Source organism: Schistocerca nitens, chromosome 7, assembly GCF_023898315.1.
Source record: "Schistocerca nitens isolate TAMUIC-IGC-003100 chromosome 7, iqSchNite1.1, whole genome shotgun sequence".
Classification (NCBI taxonomy): Eukaryota; Metazoa; Arthropoda; class Insecta; order Orthoptera; family Acrididae; genus Schistocerca; species Schistocerca nitens.
In genome coordinates this window covers 108,143,190-108,169,655 of record NC_064620.1, presented here as the reverse complement: position 1 = coordinate 108,169,655, position 26,466 = coordinate 108,143,190, and the positions used below count along the sequence as shown (strand labels likewise).

The window sequence follows — 26,466 nt, the reverse complement described above, 5'->3', positions numbered from 1 at the left end:
AGCATACCCACGAATAAATAATATAAGTTTTTTTGATTACTACCACCTTCATTAACCCTCCTTCTTACATCTTCTATAGTAGATGGCGGTGCTGGTACAGGATGAATAGTTTACCCCCCTCTAGCAGGAGCTATTGCACAGGGGGTGCATCAGTAGATCTAGCCATTTTTTCACTACACTTAGCAGGTGTATCATCTATTCTTGGTGCAGTAAACTTCATTACAACAGCGATTAATATACGATCAGAAAGCATAACTTTAGACCAAACACCTTTATTTGTTTGGTCCGTAGCTATTACAGCCCTTCTTCTTCTTCTTTCACTTCCAGTTTTAGCAGGAGCTATTACTATATTGTTAACAGACCGAAACCTAAATACATCATTCTTTGACCCTGCAGGAGGAGGAGATCCAATTCTGTATCAACACCTATTCTGATTCTTTGGACACCCAGAAGTTTACAATCTAATTTTACCCGGATTTGGTATTATTTCACACATTGTACGTCAAGAAAGAGGAAAAATTGAATCATTTGGAACGTTAGATATAATCTACGCCATATCGATTGGATTAATAGGATTTATTGTATGAGCACACCATATATTTACAGTAGGAATGGATGTTGACACACGAGCATACTTCACATCAGCGACAATAATTATTGCTGTACCTACAGGAATTAAGGTATTCAGATGACTAGCTACATTATATGGAACTAAATTCAAGTTTAACCCACCGTTATTATGAGCTCAAGGATTTATTTTCCTATTTACAATTGGTGGATTAACAGGATTAGTACTAGCAACCTCATCACTTGAAATTGTATTACATGACACATAATCTGTAGTAGCCCACTTCCATTATGTTCTACCTGTAGGAGCAGTATTCGAAATTATAGGAGGTGTTATTCAATGATACCCACTATTTACAGGATTAACTATAAACAATACATGATTAAAATCCAGTTCACAATTATATACCATATTTCTCCCTATAATCTGTATTGTTTCTGCTGCGTACTTGAAATTTTCTGTTCTGAGTATTGTCCTGTATTTTGTGTATAGTGATGGGTATTTTTGGGTGCTCATGAACTGTGTTTCCTCGTATGATACCTGTAGTCCGCTCTTGGCTGCGATTTCGTGTAGTTCCTCTATGGCTCTTGTTGCTTCTGTTTCTCGTACCGTTTCGATGGCAAAATCGCCTGCGAACACTAGTCATTTGACTCTTACTTTTACTAACAGCACCCATTTCTGCGTCTTTTCCCATTCCTTCACTATGATGCCAGAAGTATGTTGAAAAGCAATGGTGAGAGACGGTCGCCCTGTCTGACTCCCGTTCTAATTTCGAATTGTTCTGAGAGCTCCTCACAGAACTTCACTTTAGATGTCGTGTTTGTTACTGTTTGCTGAATTGTGGTTAGTGTCTTCCTATCTACTCTGTATTCTTACAGGATTTTAAAGAGGATTTCCCTGTCTACCGAGTCGTACGCCTTCTTGAAATCGACGAAGTTGATGGTTACGTTCTGTTTGTGTTGCAGTATCATCTTAAGGTTCCCTATCTGTTCAGCGCACGACTTGTGTTTACGAAACCCCGCCTGGTATTCGCCAATCAGGTGGTCTGTTTGCTTCTCTAATCTACTTTGCAGTGCTTTCGAAGTATCTTACATGCGACAGGTAACAGTGAGATGCCCCTATAACTGTTTGGGTCCGACTTATCCCTTTCTGGTGTAGAGGGTGTATCAGTGCTGTGCGTCATTCCTACGGTATCTCTTCTGTTTCCATATCTATTTCATGATGTTGTGTATGTGTTCTGTGAGATCCGAGTTTTGTAGCTTCGACAATTCCGCGATGACTCCATCCTGTCCTGGTGCTCTATGGTTGTTGAGGTTCTTGATGATTTCTTTTACTTCTTCTATCAATGGCGGTTCGCTATCTGGGTTTTCGTGCGGGTTCCTCTGTGTCCAGTTTGTGTGTTGGTGATTCTGCGTTTAGGAGTTTCTCGAAGTATTTCGCTGGGAGGTTACAGTTGTTCTTGGTATTTGTCTCTAGTGTACCGTCCGGTCTCCTATAGCAGAGGTTCGGTGCTTGGTATTTCATTACGTTTTCTCTGAACGTCCTGTAGACATTCCTCGTGTTGTTGCTAGTGAAGTCTCCTTCTATCTCTTCTAGTTTCTGTTTGTGGTAGTTTCGTGTTTCTTTACGGATAAGTTTACTTGTGTGTGATTCTGTGTTTTGAGAAATTCTTGCCAGTTTTTTGGTATCTTGTTGCTATTGAAATTCTTCCATGTGTTGATTCGCCTTTCTATTGCTAGGTCACATGTGTGGCTCCACCAACGGCGTTTCCTGGTTCTCGGTGCTACTGCTAATTTCATGGCTTTCTGAAGCTTTCCTGATACCTGTTTCCAGTTTTGCGTTGTTCCTATATTAATTTTCTCCAGTATTTTCTCTTGGTTCAGTGTTAGATATTCTGGGTATGGTCACATAATCTTAGTTTTCTGTTGTTTCCTCTTAGGGACTACGCGTGTCTTTATCTGTAGTAGGTTGAGATCCGAGTCAAAGAAGCCCTTTATTGTGTTGAAGTTCTGGATTTCCCTCTGTGCTTCTCATTGTATTTTGACGTGGTCAATCCGTAATTCTTTCTTGCCATTTGGGAGTTTCCGTTTTTGTATGGGTTTCTTGAAGTTCGTTGACATGACTTTGAGGTCATGGGTCTCGCAGAATTCTATCTGGGCCCGTTTAGGTTTGTGTCACGGTGTGGTGTGTATCTTCCTATATTGTGTCTGTATTTCTGTTCTTTTCCTAGTTTTGCGTGGAAGTCTCCTAGAATAATTTTAGGTCTTTTAGGTCGGTGTGTAGGTATTTTCTTGATTGTCTCCTCCATTCCTATCCAAAACTCCTCAATGGCCTATGGGTCTTTCCTGTTGTGGTGAGCCGGCCGGAGTGACCGAGCGGTTCGAGGCGTTACAGTCTGGAACCGCGCGACCGCTACGGTCGCAGGTTCGAATCCTGCTCGGGCATGGATGTGTGTGATGTTCTTAGGTTAGTTAGGTTTAAGTAGTTCTAAATTCTAGGGGACTGATGACCTCAGAAGTTAAGTCCCATAGTGCTCAGAGCCATTTGAACCATTTGTTGTGGTGATTTGTTGGTGCGTATGCGTGTATGCTCTGTTTTACAACTTAACTGTCAGTGTGCTGATCCTTTCGTTAGGCGATGTGAAGTCCATTACTGCGTCTGTGATCGTCCTGTGTACTGCCAATCCTGTGCCATAGAGCCTGAGGTTCTTTCTGTGTAGCGATGGTTTTCCCTTGTATACGGGGTGTAAATTTTAAGTTGACAAACCCGAAAAATAAGCTTCAAACGAAAAAATGTCTAGAATCCAAAGTTGATTATTTTCGAGGGGCATCTGCTGGTGCTAAAATTAGCCCGCCACCCTAGCCCACTGGAGGTGGGGCGGGAGGCAGCTTTAAAATTTCAAATGGGAACCGCCATTTTTTATTGCAGAGTCAGATTCTACGCAAAAAACTACGTACATTTTGTCTCAAACATTTGTTTTGAATCTTGGTAGTTGGCGCTGTAATTCAAGAAAACCCATGTTCTCATTTTTTCGTGGAAAATGGTTACGGATAAATAAAACTAAACTCTCCCTGTCCCCCAATAGGGTGTGGTTTGAGATAGAGGAATTAGAGTTTTACAAATGTTGACCTAAATATTTGGGAATTAGAGTTTTACAAAGATTTGGGAATTAGAGACGAATTAGAGTTTTACAAATGTTGACCCAAATATTTGTAAAACTCTGTTTGGGTCAACATTTGTAAAACTCTAATTCCTCTCTCTCAAATCCCACCCTATGGAGAGAGAGGGAGGGTTTTAGTTTTAGCGAATCAAAATTTAAGAAGTAAATAAGTATTTATCATTTATCTGTAACCATTTTCCACGCAAAAATGGATTTTCTTGAATTACAGCGTCAACTATCAAGAATCAAAATAAATGTTTAAGACAAAATGTACGTAGTTTTTTGTGTAGAAACTGATTCTGCAATAAAAAATGTGGGTTCCCATTTGAAATTTTAAAGTTGCCTCCCGCCCCACCCCCAGGGTGCTGGGGTAGCGGGCTAATTTCAGCACCAGTAGATGTCCCCCTCGAAAATAATCAACTTTGGATTCTAGACATTTTTTCGTTTGAAGCTTATTTTTCGAGTTATTCTGGGTTGACAACTTAAAATTAACACCCTGTATTCTATAGTTCCCTGTGTTGAAATGGTCTTTTATGTATATAAACTGGTGTGCAAAAGTATAAGACGACATAAGGCGAAAGTAAAAAGTAACTTGCGCATAACGTTTCGCTGTTAAGCAACATAGCTCCCATGAATCGACGAGACTTGGGCCGTTGGTAGAAAGAAAGGCTATATTGAAGTATAGAAGGTAACTGAATGAAATACGCATTGAGACGAAAAGAAATGGCACTTGTATTGAAAGACAAAAATTACATTGAAGTCACCATGATTCGTAACGGTCCCCTGGATATTACGAGAGGCGGCACATGGCGCTTAATGGAGTGTGTGTGGTCACCACTACCGGCAATGCATCCTCTTCAACGTGCCCCCATTCTGGTCACGAGGTTGGTAAGGAGTTCCTGTGGGATATTTTTCCATTCCTCCACGAACGCGGTTGAACTAGTGGATGGTCAGTGGCGCCTGTGGACGTACTGCAACGCGCCTCCCCGGCGCATCATACACGTGCTCGACGGGATTTAAGTCCAGGGAAAGGCAGGCCAGTCCATTCACAGAATATCATCTAGTTTCAAGAATTCCTCCACCTCGGCTGTTCGATACGGTCCTCCACTGTCATCCACAAAAGTGAAATCCGAGCTGAATATACCCCTAAACAGAAGCACATAGGAAAGAGTACAGTGTCACGATAATGTTGACCAGCAAGGGTGCCATCTTCAATTATTTGGAGGTCAGTTGTGGGCCAGTACGCGTGTGCAGCATGATGCCTCCCCACACCACATCACCAGTACCACCGAAACGATCATGTTCGACAGTCTTCCTGGGAGCATTACGTGTTCCTGTCTCTGGACATACAAGGGTATTTTGAGCTTCCTTGTCAATTAAAGAGTCCAAATACCTGGATAGAAGAATCTGATCTGAGTTTTAATTCACTGCGGAAAATTAAATAAATTAGTAGTAAGGTCATCCGAAGACCAGTATCAGTTGCAAAGCGATTTAGAAAAGATTGCTGTATGGTGTGGCAGGTGGCAGTTGACGCTAAATAACGAAAAGTGTGAAGTGATCCACATGAGTTCCAAAAGAAATCCGTTGGAATTCGAATACTCGATAAATAGTACAATTCTTAAGGCTGTCAATTCAACTAAGTACCTGGGTGTTAAAATTACAAACAACTTCAGTTGGAAAGACCACATAGATAATATTGTGGGGAAGGCGAGCCAAAGGTTGCGTTTCATTGGCAGGACACTTAGAAGATGCAACAAGTCCAGTAAAGAGACAGCTTACACTACACTCGTTCGTCCTCTGTTAGAATATTGCTGCGCGGTGTGGGATCCTTACCAGGTGGGATTGACGGAGGACATCGAAAGGGTGCAAAAAAGGGCAACTCGTTTTGTATTATCACGTAATAGGGGAGAGAGTGTGGCAGATATGATACGCGAGTTGGGATGGAAGTCATTAAAGCAATGACGTTTTTCGTCGCGGCGAGATCTATTTACGAAATTTCAGCCACCAACTTTCTCTTCCGAATGCGAAAATATTTTGTTGAGCCCAACCTACATAGATAGGAATGATCATCAAAATAAAATAAGAGGAATCAGAGCTCGAACAGAAAGGTTTCGGTGTTGGTTTTTCCCGCGCGCTGTTCGTGAGTGGAATGGTAGAGAGATAGTATAATTGTGTATCCGTGAACCCTCTGCCAAGCTCTTAAATGTGAATTGCAGAGTAATCATGTAGACGTAGACGTAGATTAATACTGCTGTTGCTCGAACAGTCCACGGGTATACTGCGGGTTCATAGTGTCCAACGGGCACAATATTTCGGCGATCAGACATGTCGCCATCGTCAGGTGCGCTGTCGAACTGAGCTCCTGAGGGCGGACGGCCGATTTAAATCCCCTCGCCCCGCGAACCGCTCTCTTCGCCGTCCGCGCCCGCGCGCCGGTGGTCGCGAAGACGTGGGCGTCGGAATCTATCGTAGCGTCGATGTGCTCAGTTCGTCAGCGCATCTGACGATGGCGACATGTCTGATCGCCGAAATATTGTGCCCGTTGGACACTATGAACCGGCAGTATACCCGTGGACTGTTCGAGCAACAAATACGCCGGGAGAAACTGAAGAATCGCAATACTGCTGTTAGCTATTGTCAATAATACAATATGAAATCTAACATTCAGTATGTTGGGCGCTTCTTCGGAGAGATCAAAAATGCTTAAATACCGTTAACTGCACTAATCGTTTTCGATATCATCCTCACATCTCTAAGATTCTTAAGATAGTATGGCTCCGCGGAATATCAGAACATTTCAGCATATCCAAGTTATGAGCACGGTATTTTCGCAACAGCATAGCCCTTTGAACTATGGGCTTCGTAATCCTATACCCGCACCCATACTAAAGTGCTGTTTGTTCTTCACGCCTTTACACGTGTTAATTTTTTTGCATTTCACAGGTGTCTCATTTCTTTCAGAGAATATTTTGTAATCATATTTAGTAAACAACTCTAGCAGTCGAGTTATAGTGTACCTTTGTTCCTTCTTTTGCAGGGCGGACGCCTCTCCCGTGGACGGTGAAGGTGGGACACCTGAACACAATGGCCTCACTGAGTTTGGAAAGGTGACGACATTTTTTAAAACGTTTATGGAGGTTAGGCATTATGTGCTTTGTTGCTCAGTTGAATCCATCATATCAAACAAGTACATTCTTATTTTTACATTACACATGTGCAGTATATATACAAATTTTGTGGCTTTTCAGCGTAATTAAATAGTAAAACGTAAAATAACGTCCAAAAATTAAAAATAACAGCATAAAATTTAAGGAAGTTACTCACAACTTTTCCTTGAAGCAATCTATATATATATATATATATATATATATATATATATATATATATATATATATATATATATTCCAACTTCTTTTGCCTATTATTTTAAGACGTCTTCACTGGATTTAATCGAAAATAATACATCTTGTTTATATATGCGACGCTTATAGATTAAATGACATTTCACGCCAAACTGTTTTACATCAAGTTACTGACAGTTATTCGTTTCTCCGGCTATTATCTGCGCTATCTCTTAGAAGCTGCACTGTCAAACCCGGATAGCTATAAATAGTAATTTATAAAAATAAAATTTATGGTGAGAACCTGTAAGTATTGGATATAAATATGAAACTACTTTATTCAATATTAAATCTACTGAAGATGCCAAAACGTAAATAGCAGTATACCTCTAAAACATAAATAAGTATAAGCTGCAGCGACATAAAGTGTTTCGATTTATAAAAGGTACTTACTGCGGAAAATGGTGACACCAGGGCCGTCGTCACTTCTCTGTAATTCACAAACGACAAGTTCTAGCAATTTAAACCGAAGTAGCTCACAGATAAAATGATGGTATTATCAGGATTCCATGAAGTTGCCCAGATACAAGAAGCACGTTAATCACAAAATTTTCTAAATTTTCAGCAGTGAATCGAGTGAAAGAGCATCCCAAACATAATACTCCGTGCAGGCGTGGCCGACAGAGGTACCTGGTGAAAGTCGTCGAATAAATACGGTCTACTTTTATTTGCGCGTATACACCGTGTATTTTGAACATAAGGGAGGAAGTGATCGTAGTTGTACAAAGATTGTTTTCAAAAATATGGGAATATATAGGAATATATCGATACAAAAATACTAGCATAATGTAATACCGAAAGAGGTTCTAAACAAATAAATCTCACATTACAGTACATTTAAAGAGTAAGCGTATACGAATGTATAAGCCAAATATTTGTACCATATCTTTACTTTTCTTGCAATCTGTGTGGAAAATTATACGCAGGCCAGTCACGTGGAGCTAAAGCTGCTAGACTGATCATGAAAGGAGTTGGAGACCGAAAAAGAAAGATTGCACCTTTACAGAATATGTTCTGAATGAATGTCATTTATACGATGTTAAATGTGATGTTCTGCATAGAGGAACCAAAAGCAGGAAACTAATATTACCCGAAATTGTGGCCATAGATAATTAATAATCAAAGAGTCCTGATCACGTCCTGTAGAGCAATCATAGATCAGTTACTCACCCTCACTAAAGTAGCAGCAGCCACTTAATATTTCTCTCACCACTAAATGATATGCTGTTATAACTGTTTCACACTCACATTCTATAGACTTCTTTGTCCCCTCTGCCCACCCTTCTCCGCCTGTTTGTACATGTCACACAGTAGACTGTACCATGAAATGAAATGAAATAATCGTGCGGCAATGATAGCACGGAGGCCCCATCCGAGGAAGTTCGGAAGCCGGGTTACAAGTTTTATTTCAGGTGACGCCTCATTGGGCGACTTGCACGTCGGTGATGATGAGATGATGATGAGGACAACACAACACCCAGTCCACGAGCGGAGAAAATATCCATCACGGCCGGGAATCGAACCCAGGCCTGCTGCTTATTAGGCAAACACGTTACCACTCAGCAAGCAGGAGGACAGTCTGTACCATTACTCACTTGGACAATGTATTTGGGTTATATGTTCATAACCCTTTAATCCTTGAATATACTGTAATATAAGATTTATTTGTTCAGAACCTCTTCGGGTATTACATTATGTTAAAGTTTTTGTATCGATATATTCGTAAAACATCCCATATTTTTGAAAAATAATCTTTGTACAGCTGTGAATACGTGGCCGAAGTTGTGCGAAGTATTTTTTTAGTATTAAGTAATTTGACGATGGCTTAGGAAGCCGAAAACATGTTCGAAATGAACTGTTAAATAAATGTTATCATGGAACATTACTACTGTGTATTCAAGTTTTTAATATATCTGTGTTCCTCCAAGAATCGATGGAATGTTCCATAAACTTTCGATATTTACTCCGTCTGTTGAATTGCATTTACTAATTATTCTGTAGATGCAGTCTTGATTTCCTCCAATTATCTTGTTTAAGATTTTTTTTAGATATACGTGATGCAATGAATAACATTGTCAGCTGCGGGTCTGTATTTATTACTTACCAAATAGCGATCGGTTTCGGTGGTCCACTCCACCGTCATCAGACTCCTCTATGCAAATGGTGGTCATATAACCAGTAGTAATCAACGCCGTAAAAGCATCGAAAACATCGCCGTACACAAAACTGTTCGTGTGTGGTGCGGCTAGTCCAGCCCATCAGCCAACCACTGATAGGAAGTACGTTCCATGATGAGGCAGAACAGGACATATCCGAAATTGGCCTCAGACCAGTCTCTTTTTTCTTTTGACGGGTTTGATGCCGCCCGCCACGAATTCCTCTCCTTTGCCAAACTCTTCATCTCATTGTAGCACTTGCAATCTAGGTCCTCAACTATTTGCTGGATGTATTCCAATCTTTGTCTTCCTCTACGGCTCCCTGATGTCTTAACACATGTCATACCATCCTGTCCCTTTTGCATGTCAGTATTTTACAAATATTCCTTTACGATTCCACGCAGAACATCATAATTCCTTACCATATCAGTCCATCTAATTTTTGACACCACATCTCAAATTCTTCGATTCTCTTCTGTTCCCGTTTTCCCACAGTTCATGTTTACTACCTTACAACGGTCGCAGCAAACGTACATTCTCAGAAATTCCTTCCTCAAATTAGGGCCTACGTTTGATACTAGTAGACATCTCTTGGCCAGGAACGCTATTTTTTTCAGTGCTAGTCTGCTTTTGATGTTCTTCCACCGTCCGTTATTAGGTCTTTTTTAATGTCACTTTCTTTTATTTCTATCATTGCTTCTTCGATGAAGAGACTCAACTATCTTACACCCATTTTAATCCGAGCACTTCTTTCTTGGTCTTCCACTATTATTATTCGCTCTGGCTCTAGTGCATGTTGTCTAATTCCCGTGTCTCCCTATGACGTATCCCTATTTTCCTCAGAATTTCAAACATCTTTCACCAGTTTACATTGTCGAACGCTTTTTACACGTCGACAAAACCTATTACTATCTTGATTTTTCTTTAGTCTTGCTTCCATTAGGAGCCGCAACGTCAGAATTGCCTCTCTGGTGCCTTCACCTTTCGTAAAGCCAAACTGATCGTCATCTAACACATCCTCAATTTTCTTTCCCATTCTTCTGTATATTATTCTTGTCACAAACTTGGATGCATGAGCTGTCAAACTGATTGTGCAGTAATTCCCGCATCTGTCAGCTACTGCAGTCTTTGAAATTGTGTGGACGATATTTTTCCGAAAGTCAGATGGTATGCGGTCAAACTCACACATTCTACACACCAACGTGAATAGTCGTTTTGTTGGCACTTCCCCCAATTATTTTAGAAATTCTGATGGAATGTTACCTATCCCTTCTGCCTTATTTAATGCTAAGTCCTCCAAAGACTTCTTACATTACAATTCTAGTACTGGATCCCCTGTTTCTTCTTCTATCACATAGGACAATTCTTCCCCCTCATATAGGCTTCCACCCATCTGCTCTCTCCTCTGCGTTTAACAGTGGAATTCCCGATGTACTCTTAATACTACCACCCTTGCTTTTAATTTCACCTAAGGTTGTTCTCACTTTCGTTTACGATGTGTCAGTCCATCCAACAATCATTTCTTTTTCGATTTCTTCACATTTTTCATGCAGCCATTTCGTCTTAGCTTCCCCGTACTTCCTATTTATCTCATTCCTCAGCGACTTGTATTTCTGTGTTCCTGAATTTCCCTGAACATTTTTGTTCTTTCTTCTCTCATCGATGAATGAAGCATTTCTTCTGTTACCCATGGTTTCTTCGCAGTTACCTTCTTTGTGCCAATGTTTTTCTTTCCAACATCTGTGACTGCTTTTTTTTTTTTTAGATAGTGCCATTCCACTTCAGTTGTACTGCCTACTGAGTTATTCCTCACAGTTGTACCTACAGCCTTAGAGTGCTTCAAGCGTATCTCATCATTCCTTAGCACTACCGTATCCTACCTCTTTGCATATTGATTCTGCCTGAATAATATCTTAAACTGCAATCTACTTTCTATCACTACTACTTTGTGATCTGAGTAGATATCTGCTCCTGACTGTGCCTTACAATCCAGAATCTGAGTTCGGAATCTCTGTCTAACCATGATATAATCTAACTGAAATCTTTGAGTATCACTCGGTCTTTTCCAAGTATACCTCCTCCTCTTGTGATTCTTGAACAGAGTCGAAATTTATGAAATAACTCAATTAGTCTTTCTCCTCTCTCATTCCTTGTCCCATGCCGATATTTTTCAGTGACATTTTCTTCTGCACCTTCCCCTACAACTGCATTCCAGTCCCCCATGGCTATTAGATTTTCATCTCCCTTTACGCACTGTATTAGTCTTTCAATATACTGATATACTTCCTCAATCTCTTCATCGTCAGCTTGCGACGTCGGCATGGTTTGCTGTCTATTCTGCTGTCTATTCTGTCTATCACAGAAATGTTCACTGTAACACACTCTTTGTCCTACCTTTCTATTCACAACGAATCCTACTCCCGTTATACTACTTTCTGCCGCTGTTGATATTACTACTATACCCATCTGACAATAAATCCTTGACTTCTTTCCATTTTACTTTATTGACCCCTACTATATCTACGAGTAGATGGAGCCTTTGCATTTCCTTTTTCAGTTTTTCTAGCTTCCCTACCAGGTACAAGCTTCTGACATTCCACGCCTCGCCTCGTAGAACGTTATCCTTTCGTTGATTATTCATTATTTTCTCGTGGTCACCTCCCCCTTGGCAGTCCCCTCCTGAAGATCCGAATGGGGGACTGTGCCGGAATCTTTTGCCAAAGGAGAGATCATCATGACACTTTTTCAGCTATGGTCCAAGTGTCCTGTGGATACACGTTGCGTGACTTTTATGCTGTTGTTTAAATTGCTTTCTGTACTGTATCCTCATGCTGAAATAAAAAAAAAGCGACCCCTTCGTTTCCTCCGACCGCCCTACGAATAGTTCGGCGCCTACAGCGGAATTACTGGTGGTATTTTGCGGGGAGCCAACCAGATGCAAATTGAGACTTGCTCGTCAGTTTAGCTTATTCATTGATCACCTACAATTATAGTACAATTTTCGTCGTTTCTAAAGAAAACGGTTCAGTAACGAAGTGGGCGTAACCTACCGATCTGGTCTGCAGCCAAAATGTCAATCCAATGTCATTTTTCTAGACGGTGGTGCGGGAACTGAATCGCCTGGGCATCATGGTGGACTTGGCGCACGTGTCGCACCAGACGATGATCGACGCCATCAACGCTTCCGTTGCTCCCGTCATCTTCTCCCACTCGTCGGCGTACGCCATCTGCCAGCACCACAGGAACGTGCGCGACGACGTGCTCAAGATGGTGGTGAGTAGACTGTCCTGCTCAACAGCCAAACTTCCTACCCGCCCTCTCGTTTAAAAACGATTCTCATTTATCAAACCCCTCCATTTACACTCAAGAGCAACCGTATTAGACACGTCTAATAGAGGAGTGCAGTATCCCTTTTCGCTATGGTGCAGACGGCGAGGCGTTGTGTTGTAGACCTCACCTGGAATCATCTAGAATGTTGATAATCCATCAACCGTCGTCCACCGAGGTATGGGCAAACTCTTCCTAGTTTGGTGACTGGTTCACTAGCGATCGGTCCCTTTTGGGACACGTTCTTACTCATTAATCGAGCTTTTTGATATTTGATTGTGTAATGACGTAAGGGTTCTAACACTCAAAATGGAAAAATAGAAGTACCGTAGCCAACAACAAGAGCGTACCCATGATCTGTGATGGGGGAGGGTGAAGCAGTTTGCATTAGTTGCACGGTGAACGAAAAATAGTTTTCAGATATCAGGACAAATGTTTCTGGACATACGTGCAGCTAATGAGATGCGTTACATGTTCCGCCTAACTTGAAACTGACACTGATTGATGTCTTTGGGGTTAGGCATGATTCGTATTCGGTATCCCCATCTCCAGGCCGGTCACAACCTCGTTTCCCGCTGGGTAAGTCCTCAAAGCCCTATATGAAACTAGTTTTAGAATATTGGATAAAAAACTGTAGTAAAAATTTTTAACTGAAAATTCATAAAATGTTTCTAAGAAAACTCTCTCTCGTGACACTGATCCTTTCAATAAAAATACACGTGTCCATCGGGCAGCAGTAGATGCTACATATTATTTAATAAAATATTTAAATAAATATCGTGTATTTGTTACTCGGAAAGTGTGAATTTAAGGCACTGTATGGAATGCAAAGTGTATATTTAAAATGCCTACAACTTCTTGGAAAATTGTTTAGTTTAATAAATATTGATTCGATGCTTTTCCTAGGAAATGCATAGAATGTGTAAGGATTTTATAAACCGCGAAATGGACGCAGGTAAAGTATAAAATTACAATGGAATTACATGTTCAAACTAAAAATTTATATTCGTGGAAGTATGTACCGTCTATGCAAACTAATAGAAGGCAGATTGTTTACTAACATACGCGTTTCTCTTATTCATTTCGGAAGCATCATCAGTGTCCTGTAATACATGTTTCCCTTCATACATACAATAAACATATTATGTGGTGGATATAATATGCTGCTATATTACATTTTGTCGTGCCTTTCACTTGTTTTTTAGGTTAAAACCAACTTTTCTGGCACAAAGTTCGTAATGCGAACTTATCGTTCGGTGTTAGTTACGATTTTCAGCGCTGTTAAATCATTTGTGTGGTCCTCGAGATGTATTCGTTAGTTCCCATACTCCAGCCGGCCGATTTATTGCGTTCTTTCACCCACATTTGTTGCAGACTGTACATACGTACACAAATTTAAAGAAACTACGGAAAAGACGGAAAACAGAAAAAATTAGGATAGAAATTTATATATTTGATGAAAGTTAAATTGAAACACGAAAATTGCCAATATTGGGTAATGTCTGAAAATTGGCTTGGTTTATCCCGAAGTGTTTTAGTAGTTTTTTTCACAGTTACCAGCATGTAATAAAAAATTGGAAAAGCAATTTTTCGAGATTTTTGCAAATACGATAAACATTAACTGACTCCAAAATTTCGGTTGTTTATATACCTGTACTTCGATGAACTACTATTCGTTATCTGAAACTCTATGAAATACTTCCATCATTGCATTTGCACGATCATCAACAACACAATTTTCGCAATTATCGCATGCGGCATCCCACCGCTTGCTGTGCGTAGATGGCTATGGTTCCAGCTCCTCCCCCCCCCCCCCCCAACACATACACACACACATACATAAGGAAAAGTCCCGGGCAGTACAAGGAATCGAACCCGGGTTCTCAACATGGCTGTCAAGTACGTTGACCACTCAGCTACCCAGATGGATTTCAGTTAAGTTCAGCGTAGTAAGACACGTTGCAGCCGTGTGTCTCCGAGGTGCCGTAGTCTACAACAATGGGGAGGTTGGAAAAGTATAATGACGACTTCCCGAGAACTGCCTTTCTGAGGCGTACTCATTGCGCGCGAATGGCACGGTAAGCTATGCCGATCCCCGGGTATTGTCTACATTTCTGAAGTTCCCCCGCAGCCTAGTGCAGCGAGAGAGCAGCGGACACCCGTCTGTGCGGCGGCTACTGCGGCCAGATTAAAACAGCGCCAGCCCCACAGCGTTGTCTCCCACGGATTCAAAGCCCAGCCGCTAATTGACGTTAACCACCCACGTGACGCGCTGCACCGACCAGCCCTACGCTCTGTCGACTGTTTCCTTTCACTGTAGGGCTGCATACCTCGGCCTCAAGATTGTAGCCGCTCCATTTGTTACCGGTAGGTTACATTAACAAGCGATTATTACTTAGATGCTACGTGAACACAAGTGGATATCCCTACACGGAAGATGCGTTCTTTTCGCGAAACACTATTCGAAAAATTTGTAGAGCCAAGATTTGAAGCTGACTGCGCAACAATTATAATGCTGCCAACGTACATTTCGTGTAAAGACCACGAAGATAAGGTAAGAGAAATTAGGGCTCGAACGGACGCATAAGGACAGTCTTTTTACCTCGCTCAGTCTGTGAGTGAAACATATTTAGTACAAGGTACTCTCCGCCGCACACCGTACGGTGGCTTGAGGGGTACGCAGGTAGATGTAGATGTAGCAGATATAAATATCAACTCACGCCACATTGTTTTAGCACTATCGTTGTCGTCGTCTTAACAGCTATGAATTATGGATTTTTACTGTATTTGGCCTCTAATTGCCCAGCTCTTTAGCCAGTTATTTATACATTGTGTAAGAATGTGTTTGTATATTTTGTGTATTGGCAGCGCTATACCTTAGTGGAGACTCTGTGTTGGTAGGATAGGCATTGTACAGTGAGATGAAATGACGTGTTTATAAGAAAATAGTCAGGGAAATGTAGGAGGGTGGATGTATGGTTAATAACGTTTGGGCAGTGGAATTATTGACAACTATATAATTTTTGGTTCTGGATGTCACATGAATGAGGTAAAATTTTCTAAATACATAGTTTGCTCTTCAACAAAATCTTTCTTTCGCTAACCATATCCCTCCTAGTAGTTGGAGTGTATAGTAGTTAGAATCTTTTACTTACATGGCTGTTGTTGCTACTTGTTGTAATTGCTGTAGTTTGTGTTATGAAGATTTTCTCTGAGGTACACAATTTATGAAAAAGAATGGAGTTTCCTCTATCGGGATTCGGGATTGAAATTAGTTTAGGCAATTAATAGAGCTGGAGGTAGTTTCATATTTCTTTAGTTTCATATTTTCTGGATTTGTATTATTGTTAGGATTTCTTGGAATTCAGAGCCATTCTTTTGCGTCAATTATTGGAAGTCATATTGTCAATATACAGCGGTCATATTGCGCTGGGCTTGTACATTGTGGGTAATAAATGGATAGGCCAAGTTTGAGTTGCCTTTATCAGGAAAAATTCTGTAGGTCAGTATTTAATAAAAAATAATTAAAGAGGTAGTTTCAATTGTTTTTCAATATACCACAGTAATATAAATGGTTCAAATGGCTCTGAGCACTATGGGACTTAACTTCTGAGGTTATCAGTCCCATAGAACTCAGAACTACTTAAACCTAACTAACCTAAGGACATCACACACATCCATGCCCAAGGTGGGATTCGAACCTACGACCGTAGTTGTCGCGCGGCTCCAGACTGTAGCGCCTAGAACCGCTCGGCCACTCCGGCCGGCCACAGTTATATAAAATTTGTTGTTTCTTTTTCAAACTCCACCTTATGCAAAGTACAGTTTATTTCTTTTTTATTTGCCCAGCATGTTTTGAGATCTGTGATCATTTTTTGAGGATCGATCTTTTTCTGTAAGATACAATATAAATATCATCCTCGGTTAGGCCTGAACACCATAACACGTGCATTTCGTTTGATTTATTTCCATAGCTGACCTGAAAATTATATTGTTAGTGGAAATTTATTTTTACAGGTCGGCCTTTTTGTTGCTCTTTTCGTCATTTGACAGCGTATCATCTGTCCGCCCCCGGTAGCTGAGTGATGCCGGCACGGTATCTCAGCGTGTTCGGTCAGAGGACTGCTCGCCCTCTGTAATAAGAAACTGAGTAAAGGAATCAACGATCACCTTGAACGGATGCCTTTTGAAGTCCGCCCAGACCAGACGCAACGAACAAAAGAAAAAGAAAAAAAAAAGTGGTTAGCGCGACAGACTGTCTATCCAAAGGGCCCGGGTTCGATCCCTGGCGAGGTCGGAGATTTTCTCCGCTCAGGTACTGAGTGTTGTGTTGTCCTAATCATCATCATTTCATCGCCATCGACGTGCAAGTCGCCGAAGTAACGTCAACTCGAAAGACTTGCACCCGACGAACAGTCTACCCGACGGGAGGCCCTCGTCACACGACATTTACATTTTTATTTAGCGTACCATCTGCAATGCACTCATGAAAAAATTTGTTTATTTCTTTAAAATACTGTGTTTGTTGATACTGGTTATGAATGTTACTGTATTTATATTTTCTGTCTTGTCTACCTCTGGTGCATCTCTCTTCCTAGTACTTTTGTGAACACCGCTTTCGCACCATTGTTATATATTTCGCTCTCACCTCCTTTTCCTTCACAAAACGAGGTTTGAGCAAACACGTCTAGATACTCACCTAGAGGCGCTGGTGTGCTAAAATGTCGTGTTGTTAAAAATTCCTCTGAAGAAAAAATACAGGTGCGAGCGAAATATGGAAAGAAAAGTATGAAAAAAGAGTATGTGAGGCTTTAAGAATTAATTGTGGCGTTGAAAGAATTACAGGGTTAGTTTTCTAAACGTTCTGTTGGCACTGCCAATCGTATATTTGTTCTGCAGTTGTTTTCGAGACCATTGGCCATTTCAGTCGAAACGTCCCTGTGCAAGTCCAGATGGTACTGAATGTTCTGCACTGTAATTCCAGTTTTAAAGACTTGTCCTGTTACGTTAAAGCTATCCAGGACGTCTATATTGTTTTCCTCAGGTAGAGTTTCCTCATCTCCATAATGAAGTTAAAAATGTGCTGCAATATTTCAATCAGCATATTTGTGTGAAAGATCATTTATCTATTATGAAACTGAAGAAAATCTGTGAAACTGTTTGCATCTGCCCGTATGCCAACAGTGTGTACCAGATAAAATTATATTATGTCTTCAATGCGACAGAAATAATTAAACAATACTGAAAATTTTTCGTTTGTGATCTCTGTTGTTGAGAAATACAAACTATGCAACCAAGTCATACACAGTGTCATTGCACTACCAACTATAAATGACATATTCGCAATTTCCCCTTCCCCCTCCTCCCGGTCAGACAGCATGTCGTGGCAGTGAGGGAAATGTGCAGCCATGCTGAACACTACGGCACGTGAGCCACAGCAAGGCTCGAAAGCCGTATTCTTGCTCCTCCTGGAAAACACGAAGCGATCTGTGAATAAAGCCACAGCTTTCTTGCAGGTAGAACTTAATTCCACCTTAATGGGACGAAATCGACAGATGTGAAGGGCTGTTACTGCTTACAGTGAGTAAACGGTCTAGTGGATAATGTCATAAATTCTTCAAGCAGTATCTGGTCGTTGCTGCTGTCTGCAGTCCTGTCTGGAACGCCGGAAGACTGTGGTGAAGTGCAGGAAAACCCAAACGTAAATAAATGTAACGAACTGAACATAAGTAAGCGAAGAGTCTCATGCTATTGACGATAAAATTGCCGGTAAATGCGTAGGAATGGCTTCTGCAGCAACTTAAAATGTAAAGATTGCATAAAACAAACAGCAGGAAAAGCAAATGCCGGACTGAGGTACATAGGGAGACTCTTAAGGAAATAATTGTTGTAACGATACTTGAGTATTTCTCAGCAGTCTGAAACCCGCACGAAACTGGATTAATAGATGATATAGATACGACCCAATGAAGGTCACGTGCATCTCATCACTGCTTCATTTAGCAAGGGCGAGAACATTAAGTAGACGGCGACAAATGGAAGGTGGAAAATGCAACAAAGGGGCACCGTGCATCACGGAAAGATATATAGTTGAAATACTGACAGCATATGTTCCCGGAAGAGGAGTCAGGTAACATATTACTGTCTCCAATATGCAACTCGTGAAATGGTCACGACGAAAAAATCAGAGATATTAGTGTTCTTAAGGAGACGCGAACTGTTGTCAATGGAAAAGGAAAAGGAGAGAAAGAGATAGTCGTATCAAAAGTACCCTTCACAACACGCCGTTACGTATCCTGCGGGGTGCAGAGTAGATGAAAAGCTTAACATCCAAGCTGCAATGAAGTCATTATAACCGAAGTACAGGACTGGATTTAGAAAGGTTCTTTCTCAAAGTAACCATCTCATCATTAATCGAAAATTAGAGCTATAATTGGCACCCTGAAGTTTGATTCTCCCTAAAAGTGTTAACCTGTGGTCTTGCGACCTCTGACACTTCCTTTGATGTTTAATCTCAGTTCCCCAAGTGACTCGCATCTATAACCAACATTTCCTCAAATTTATTACCCCATGCACTTAGCTTTTAGTTCCTACTCCTTCACTTTCTTTAGATGAATTTTTTGCACAGTGAAAGCCCCCTACAATTGATACTTTATACATCAGTAACGCCTTGAAAAATACTTTCACATAATTTTTCAAGGCGTTACTGATTTTTCTGTTCAATTTCGTCCATATTCCGTAAATTCAGCAGCAAGTAAACTATACCGATCCAGATTTCCTTATTAAGAGGTAAGACAGTGCACTTGTTCAATGTTGCAACTCAGAATGAAAGTGTATCTATTGTATTAATCATTCATTATCGGTGGATATGACGTGTGAAAGTAACGCCAAAACAAAAGCATGCGAGGAGATTGTCAGTAGATAAATCTCCAACTGCTAAACAATGCGCTCAGACTTTCCTGCGACTGTCAACGGTGGATTGTTCAGTAGCCATTCTTAAAGGATACGAAAAACTTCAAAGATGTCATGAAAACGTACACAAGTTTCCAAAGACGGCTCTTTGAACCCACACAACATCTGATTTAACACCGAGTGATTTCCAGGACTATGAGGAATATTGTCCAGAAAACTGGATTGGCATTCAGGCGGTCATTCGTTGATTCATTCTTCGTATTGAACAAAATGGAACAAGCAAAAATAGAAAGAATGTAGAACAGCGTAAGCTATTCCACAATCTAAAAGAACCATGACTTGTTGATACGTCAAGGGTGCGTTTAACTGTCTCTACATGTTTAAAGCTATTTCTGATAATACCTACTAAATCTAAACCGCCCGTAGTAAATTAACAGGTAGGTCGCTACATCGAAAAAAGCGATACAGCCTCACTTATATTAAACGGTTGCCGGTTATTTCCGCGACTACACTTTGAACCCTAGACAAGAAGGCCAAGTATTTATGACAATTATCTTCGTGTTATGTCTTGCAACCGATTAAATCACAGTTCAGCTACAACTAAAACTAGTATTTATTATTAACTGCAAATACCATTAAGAACTAAATGTACAAGATATTGGCGAAAGAATTTCAAGGAAGCCTCTCCAAGATGTACAGTTATCTGCTTTTATCAATTTTTTTGCTACTCGCTCGTACAGAATGAATACTTTATTTATTTTAGGTCCATAGCCACACAAGTCCATATAACAAGAAAGAGTGAAAATATGTAAAATATAAGCCAACGCAAATAGAGGTACAAACAATGCTGAACTGAGTCTCCTGGTTCATTTATCTAATCCATTTTTAACTCATGATCCACTTCAACCGCCGATAAACGGTACAGTCGGTGCTGTACACAGTTTCTGACTATTAATGTCAACTGGTATGTTGTTTCTAGGTACGATAAATCGCACAATATGAATCTTTCGGAGATTATGACGTCAACTGTTTGTTCTAGAGGAGTCGTTGACCTGTTATGTATCATCTAATTTTACTTGGTAATATTGAATTAGATTCCTTGATTGATGTGCTACAACTGTAAACAAACATTACGGTTTTCAAAGCGTACTTGAATTGTTGGAAGAACAACAGGAATGGGCCGGGTATCAATCCTTGTGGGACCTCAAATTTTACGTTCCTCGAATGAGTTCAGTTTTATTTCAGTGATAATGCGAAAGACTCCATACCTACAAGCTGGATGTCATTAAAGCCATAAAGCTAAAATTTCCCGAGTAGATCGCTTACAACATATGGATGAACTGCAACAACACGTGAGGGGCGGTTATGTGATTTACAAGGAAAGCTAAGAATATGTGTACAGTATACTAAATTTAGTCAGGGCGTCTGTCACTGGATATCGTGATAGATCGTGTACGCCTCAAAAAATAATAATAATAATAAAATTAATCAGCTTCTTACTGTTGCATTACGCTTTTATTGAATAACCATTTATTAGGCTTACACCTGATGTCCGATTTGTATCAGGATTAACTTTTATCACGGAGTGAAGGGTCTAGTTTCTCATTACTCTTCGTAACCTGTGAAATAACTTAACTCATGCTACCTATGCAGTGCTGCATTTCTGGGAGTAGTGTCGTCAGGGCGCTCTTGGAGCCAGCGGCTACGTCAGGGCACGTTTGCCACTCTGCGAACCATCTGCTGCCTGTGGTACTATTCCGTATTCCAATTTTTCATCCAATTCAGTGCTATTGTTTATTTTTGATTTAATTTACGAGGGCTGTTCGGAAAGTAAGGAACGATCGGTCGCGAAATGGAAACAACAGTGAAAATCAAAACTATTTTCTTTGCACATTTAGCTACACCTTCCAAGTACTTCTCTACATAGTCGCCACTCAGACTTAGACATTTGTCGGGGCATTATACCAAATTTCCAACACCATCGTCATAGAAGGCAGCTACCTGTGCCTTCCGATAATTCTCTACGCTGGTCTATAGCGTGTAGCCTGTACCCAAGTGTTGTTGTGTTCGTATCCAGCATTTCATGTGAACAGAGATGATACTCAGGACGAGCCAATTAGGGCTGTGTTGTGGGCGAAAAGGCTGCAGGAGCGTCTTCACTGCCCTTGCAGAGTGTGGCTGAGAATTGCCATGAAGAAGGAAGTGCGTGGCAGTTGTGTTATGTGGGCTGCATTCATTAAGGCGAAGCCTCTCAGCGGGCCCTCCTACTTGGCGGGAGACATTGTTGTTCTAGGCACCTTTACTCCCTCACAGTGCGCTCACAACTGAAAACAGTGTCTTGATGTGATCGACGAGCATACTAGAGACACTGCCCAAAACGTCTGTGAAAAGTCTCATCGGATTTTCACAGTGCTTTCCATTTCGCAACCGATCGTTCCTCACTTTCCGAATAGCCCTCGTATTTATCTAGCCTGATCCGATTAGGGACATATGGCCATCTCTGCCATTGGGCCATAGTTTCACACATACAGTATCTTTTTTATATCATAGTTACCTAAGAAATAACAATTTTAATATGACAAATAGTATAAAAATGAATTAAATGGCTGAAGTGGCAGTGTGAGTAAATTATACTCACTATGAAAAAGTGAAGATAATACCGGCAATAATTGCATTATTGCAGCTGCTGCCACTAACAGTGAACATAGTAATCATGAAAATAATGACAATAGTGACTATAAAGATACTTGCAGACACAAGGAGAGCACAAAATAGATGTCTTCCGATGTAACGAGCTCTGCAGAAACGAAATTTAAGGAGACTGCATCGCCTAAGAATAGCCGGAAACGAGAAAGACTAAGTTGGAAAGAGGAATGTACAAGGGTAACGAGTGCGTACAGTAAATATATCATCGACTGAAGCTGGAGATGTTATTCAGTTCTATAATATAATATGGGAGTTTATTTTAGAGTCAGGGTTCCTGCTACTGAGAAGGACTTCGAGAAAGTGGTTGAACTATGGAGTGAAACGGAACGGATTTTGCTCCGACGGGAATGGGTGTTTCTCCCACGTTGTTCAGACAAGAGCGTTAAAGTCGAGAAGATATATGAGGAACAGTGTTCACTGATAAGGCAGTAGACAAGACAGAGGGTACGAAAATCTCTGTGCTTGACTGCACGCAGCCAGAACAGCTCTGCATATGATAGTGAAATGTGATCAAAAAATCGAACATTACAGATATAACGAACACAGGCATTAATAACCAATTCCAAGCGCTGTGAGCTTCCCTGAGAAAGGCCTTTCAGGATAGCATCGCCGTAATCAATAATTGGAGGTATAAGTGTCCATATACGTTGATTTTCCAGTTCAAGAGGGAAGGTCTCCTTATATTTATCTAGAGCATGGAGAGACGTTGGTGCCATTTGTAAATTGCAGTTGCGGGTTCAGTCCAATTTAAATTTTATTTTTTGTCATTCCTAGACTCTTTGCTGACGAAGAAAAGTTGATATTTGTCCCATTTATGAACGGAAGGTTAGAAGTTATGCCCGATAGTCATAAAAGATTTTGATGTGAATTATATCTCTCAGCCCTCTGTCTTCAATTTACAGTTTGGCAATGTTATTTCTTGTCTGTTTCATGGTACGCGGTGTTTGGCCAGTTGAAGGTCACTACCGGTCTTTTGCTGCGAATCTAATACAGGCAGCATTCAGGATACACCCAGACATTACGTGCTAGAGACGTTATGTTCTAAAGATTCATGAAATATCCCAAATCCTTTCGAAACAGCTACAGGATGTAGTTTACTGCGAGAGATAGTAAACTATTCAGTACCTCTCTCTCGTAAGTTTTCTCGCAACGGGAATCACAGTCTGCGAGTCTTGAAAAATCTGAAGAATTCCTATTTTTACACATAATAGCCTTGAAACAAATAACGCTTGTCCTGGTATAAATCATGGCCTTCACAATGAAGAAGGAAGGAGGAGATTAGTGTTTAACGTCCCGTCGACAACGAGGTCATCAGAGACGGAGCACAAGCTCGGATTAGTGAAGGATTGAAGGATTGGGAAGGAAATCGGCCCTTCCCTTTCAAAGGAACCATCCCGGTATTTGCCAGAAACGATTGAGGGAAATCCGGAAAACCTAAATCAGGATGGCCGGAGACGGGTTTGAACTGTCGTCCTCCCGCATGCGAGTCCAGTGTGCTAACCACTGCGCCACCTCGCTCGGTGAAGGAGCAAGGAAGGTAAGGGTTTACCGTAAAGAAAAAACTTCATTATTAATAGTACCATATTCTTCATCATTATTCTTCATCAGCATTAACTATCATCTGCAAAAATCACTTCATTATTCATTATACAACTATTCCTTATCTCTAGCACATCTCATCACTTAAAACTAAAATGTGTAGTTGTGTCTGACAGCTTGCATCAATCGCCTTGTATTCTGAAAGAAAAAATTAGTTAAGACTGCTATTCTGCGATGTGTATAGTATATTCTTGTTAATGCTTGTTAATTCTGATCCATTTACTCGTCCTCATAAGGTTTTGTATCTTCTGTCATCTATTCCGTAGGTGAAATTCCCATTTCTGTTTAATTTATTTCCTTTACGCATCATTTCTTTCTGAAATTGATGAACAAAGATTAATGTCTTGCATTTAAACCATATACCCATTAGATAATGGCTGGTTAATGGTGACACAATTAAGCATACAGCATAACATGACAGAAAAACGTAATATGTCAAAAGCATAGACAGTGTTCAAAGGCAAAAAGTGTACAGAGAATATCATAATGCAGCAGCAAAAAAAAAAGAAAAATGTAAAACAGTCACGATGTTGAGATATCATAGGGCAAAATGTCAAAGTCAACTGGTGTGTGTTATACCTTAACTCGTTCACAGTGCATACAAACAAAACTTGAAAACAATCGTACACACAAAAAAATGAAAAATGTCCACAGTCTGATGTGTAACGACAAGAAAAGCGACCTGTTAACCTTACCTTGCCGGGCACTTGCCAAGAAAAAATACGATAATCATCATCAGTAATTAGTCATATAATTATAATTGCATAAGTGGTCATAAAAAAGTGTAAGTTCATCTGGAAAATATGCACGGTCTGATGTGTAACGACAAGAAGAGCGACCTGCTAACCTTACCTTGCCGGGCACTTGCCAAGAAAAAATACGATAATCATCAATAATTGTTCACATAAATATCTGGAAAATGTATTACAGTGTGATAAATCATAAAGTATGTTCATTCAATAAACGGTTTAACATTGGAGATATGGTGATTGCCTTTCGATTTTCTGGTTCTCAAAGTTTCGACGTGTACAACATTGGGGTGAGGAATACTGCGAATCCGATATGGACCTGCGTACAGAAGTTCAAATTTACTGCACTTACCTTTTAATTTGCTGGATAAATAGTGTGTACGTACTAATATCTTCTGTCCAACGTGAAAGTCTCGGCGTCTACAAACCTGTTTTTGCTGTCTTCTCCGGCGCTCTGCGGCACGTTTGATATTGTTCAGCGCAATGTCAATTATTTCGTGGTGTCGTAATCGACGAGATGTAGGAAATGTTACTAATTCTTTAATTTTGTTTGGTGGTTCAACGTTTTTCAGTATTACAGACGGAGATAGCATAGTGGATTCATTTGGAATGGAATTAATTACATCTTGGAATGAGTGTATGTGTGTGTCCCAATTAACATGTCTTTTGTGGCAGTATATTCTACACAGTTTACCAATTTCTTTCATTAATCGTTCACAAGGGCTCGAAGAAGCGTGGTACTTGGATATATAAATCGGAGAAATGTTTCTAGCTCGTAACATGCGTGTCCATACAGCAGAACGAAATTGTGGTCCATTGTCAGAAATTACTTTCATCACATGCCCTACATGATATAGAAAATGCTTTACAAATGCTTTCGAAACAGTTTTAGCAGTAGCTTTGCGTAACGGAGTGAAAGTAACGAATTTTGAAGTGAGTTCAACAGCGACAAAGATGTAGCAAAAACCTCTATTAGTTCTCGGAATTGGACCAAAAATGTCTACTGCGGCCATATGTCTTAATTTAACAGGTATAATGGGATATAATGGAGGAATGTGTGAAGTGGTGTCAGACTTAGCTTTCTGGCAAATTTTACATGACGCTAAAACTCGTCGTATACGTTTTTCCATGTTTGTAAAATAACAGTTCTGTCTCAGTATAAGAAAACATTTTCTAGCTCCGTAATGTGCATAACTTAAATGAGTGTACCAGATTAATTTGTTAACAAGTTCGTCAGGAATGCATAATAACCAATTGTTGCTGTCTGGATGAGAGCGGCGAAACAGAATGTCATTGCGTACAGTGTAGTGGTTCCTAATCGTAACATTATTCTTATCTTGCCAAAGGTGTTTAATTTCTTTCCACACATTGTCTTTACTTTGCTCTTTTGCTATATCCTGTAATGGCGATGAAATAAAATTTTCAAATGCTACTTGCTGAATGTATATAACGCTGAAATTTGCTTTGCAGAAGTTGGTTGCGACGTCTTGCTGATTGTTGCTGAGAGAACGAGAAAGTGCGTCTGCTATAACATTTTGTGTGCCGGGAATGTGAACAATCGTAAAATTAAATTCCTGCAAATAAAGTTTCCATCTACTTAACCTGTCGTGAGTGAATTTAGCCGAAAGTAAGAATTGAATAGCTCTGTGATCTGTGTAAACGGTCGTGTGTCTTCCAAAAAGAAAATGCCTAAATCTCGTAAAAGCCCATACAACACATAATGTTTCAAGTTCAGTAACGGAATAATTTCGTTCAGCAGGTGACAAAATGCGGCTTGCAAATGCGATGTTTTTAATTACTTTAGAACCATCTTCTTCAATTTCCTGAAAAATGTGTACGCCTAAAGCTGTGTTAGAACTGTCGGTGGCAATAGAAAAATTTCGAGTAA

At 40.3% G+C, this 26,466-nt stretch overlaps 1 protein-coding gene across 1 annotated transcript in view; it reads left to right on the top strand.

Moving 5' to 3' along the window:
* Nucleotides 1–26,466, top strand: part of LOC126195027 (dipeptidase 1-like) — a 397,993-nt gene that overhangs the window by 182,556 nt on the left and 188,971 nt on the right. The window contains exons 6-7 of the mRNA XM_049933467.1: nt 6,766–6,835; nt 12,382–12,558. Of these exons, the coding sequence (XP_049789424.1) occupies nt 6,766–6,835; nt 12,382–12,558 (247 nt within the window). The remainder of the gene's footprint in view (nt 1–6,765; nt 6,836–12,381; nt 12,559–26,466) is intronic.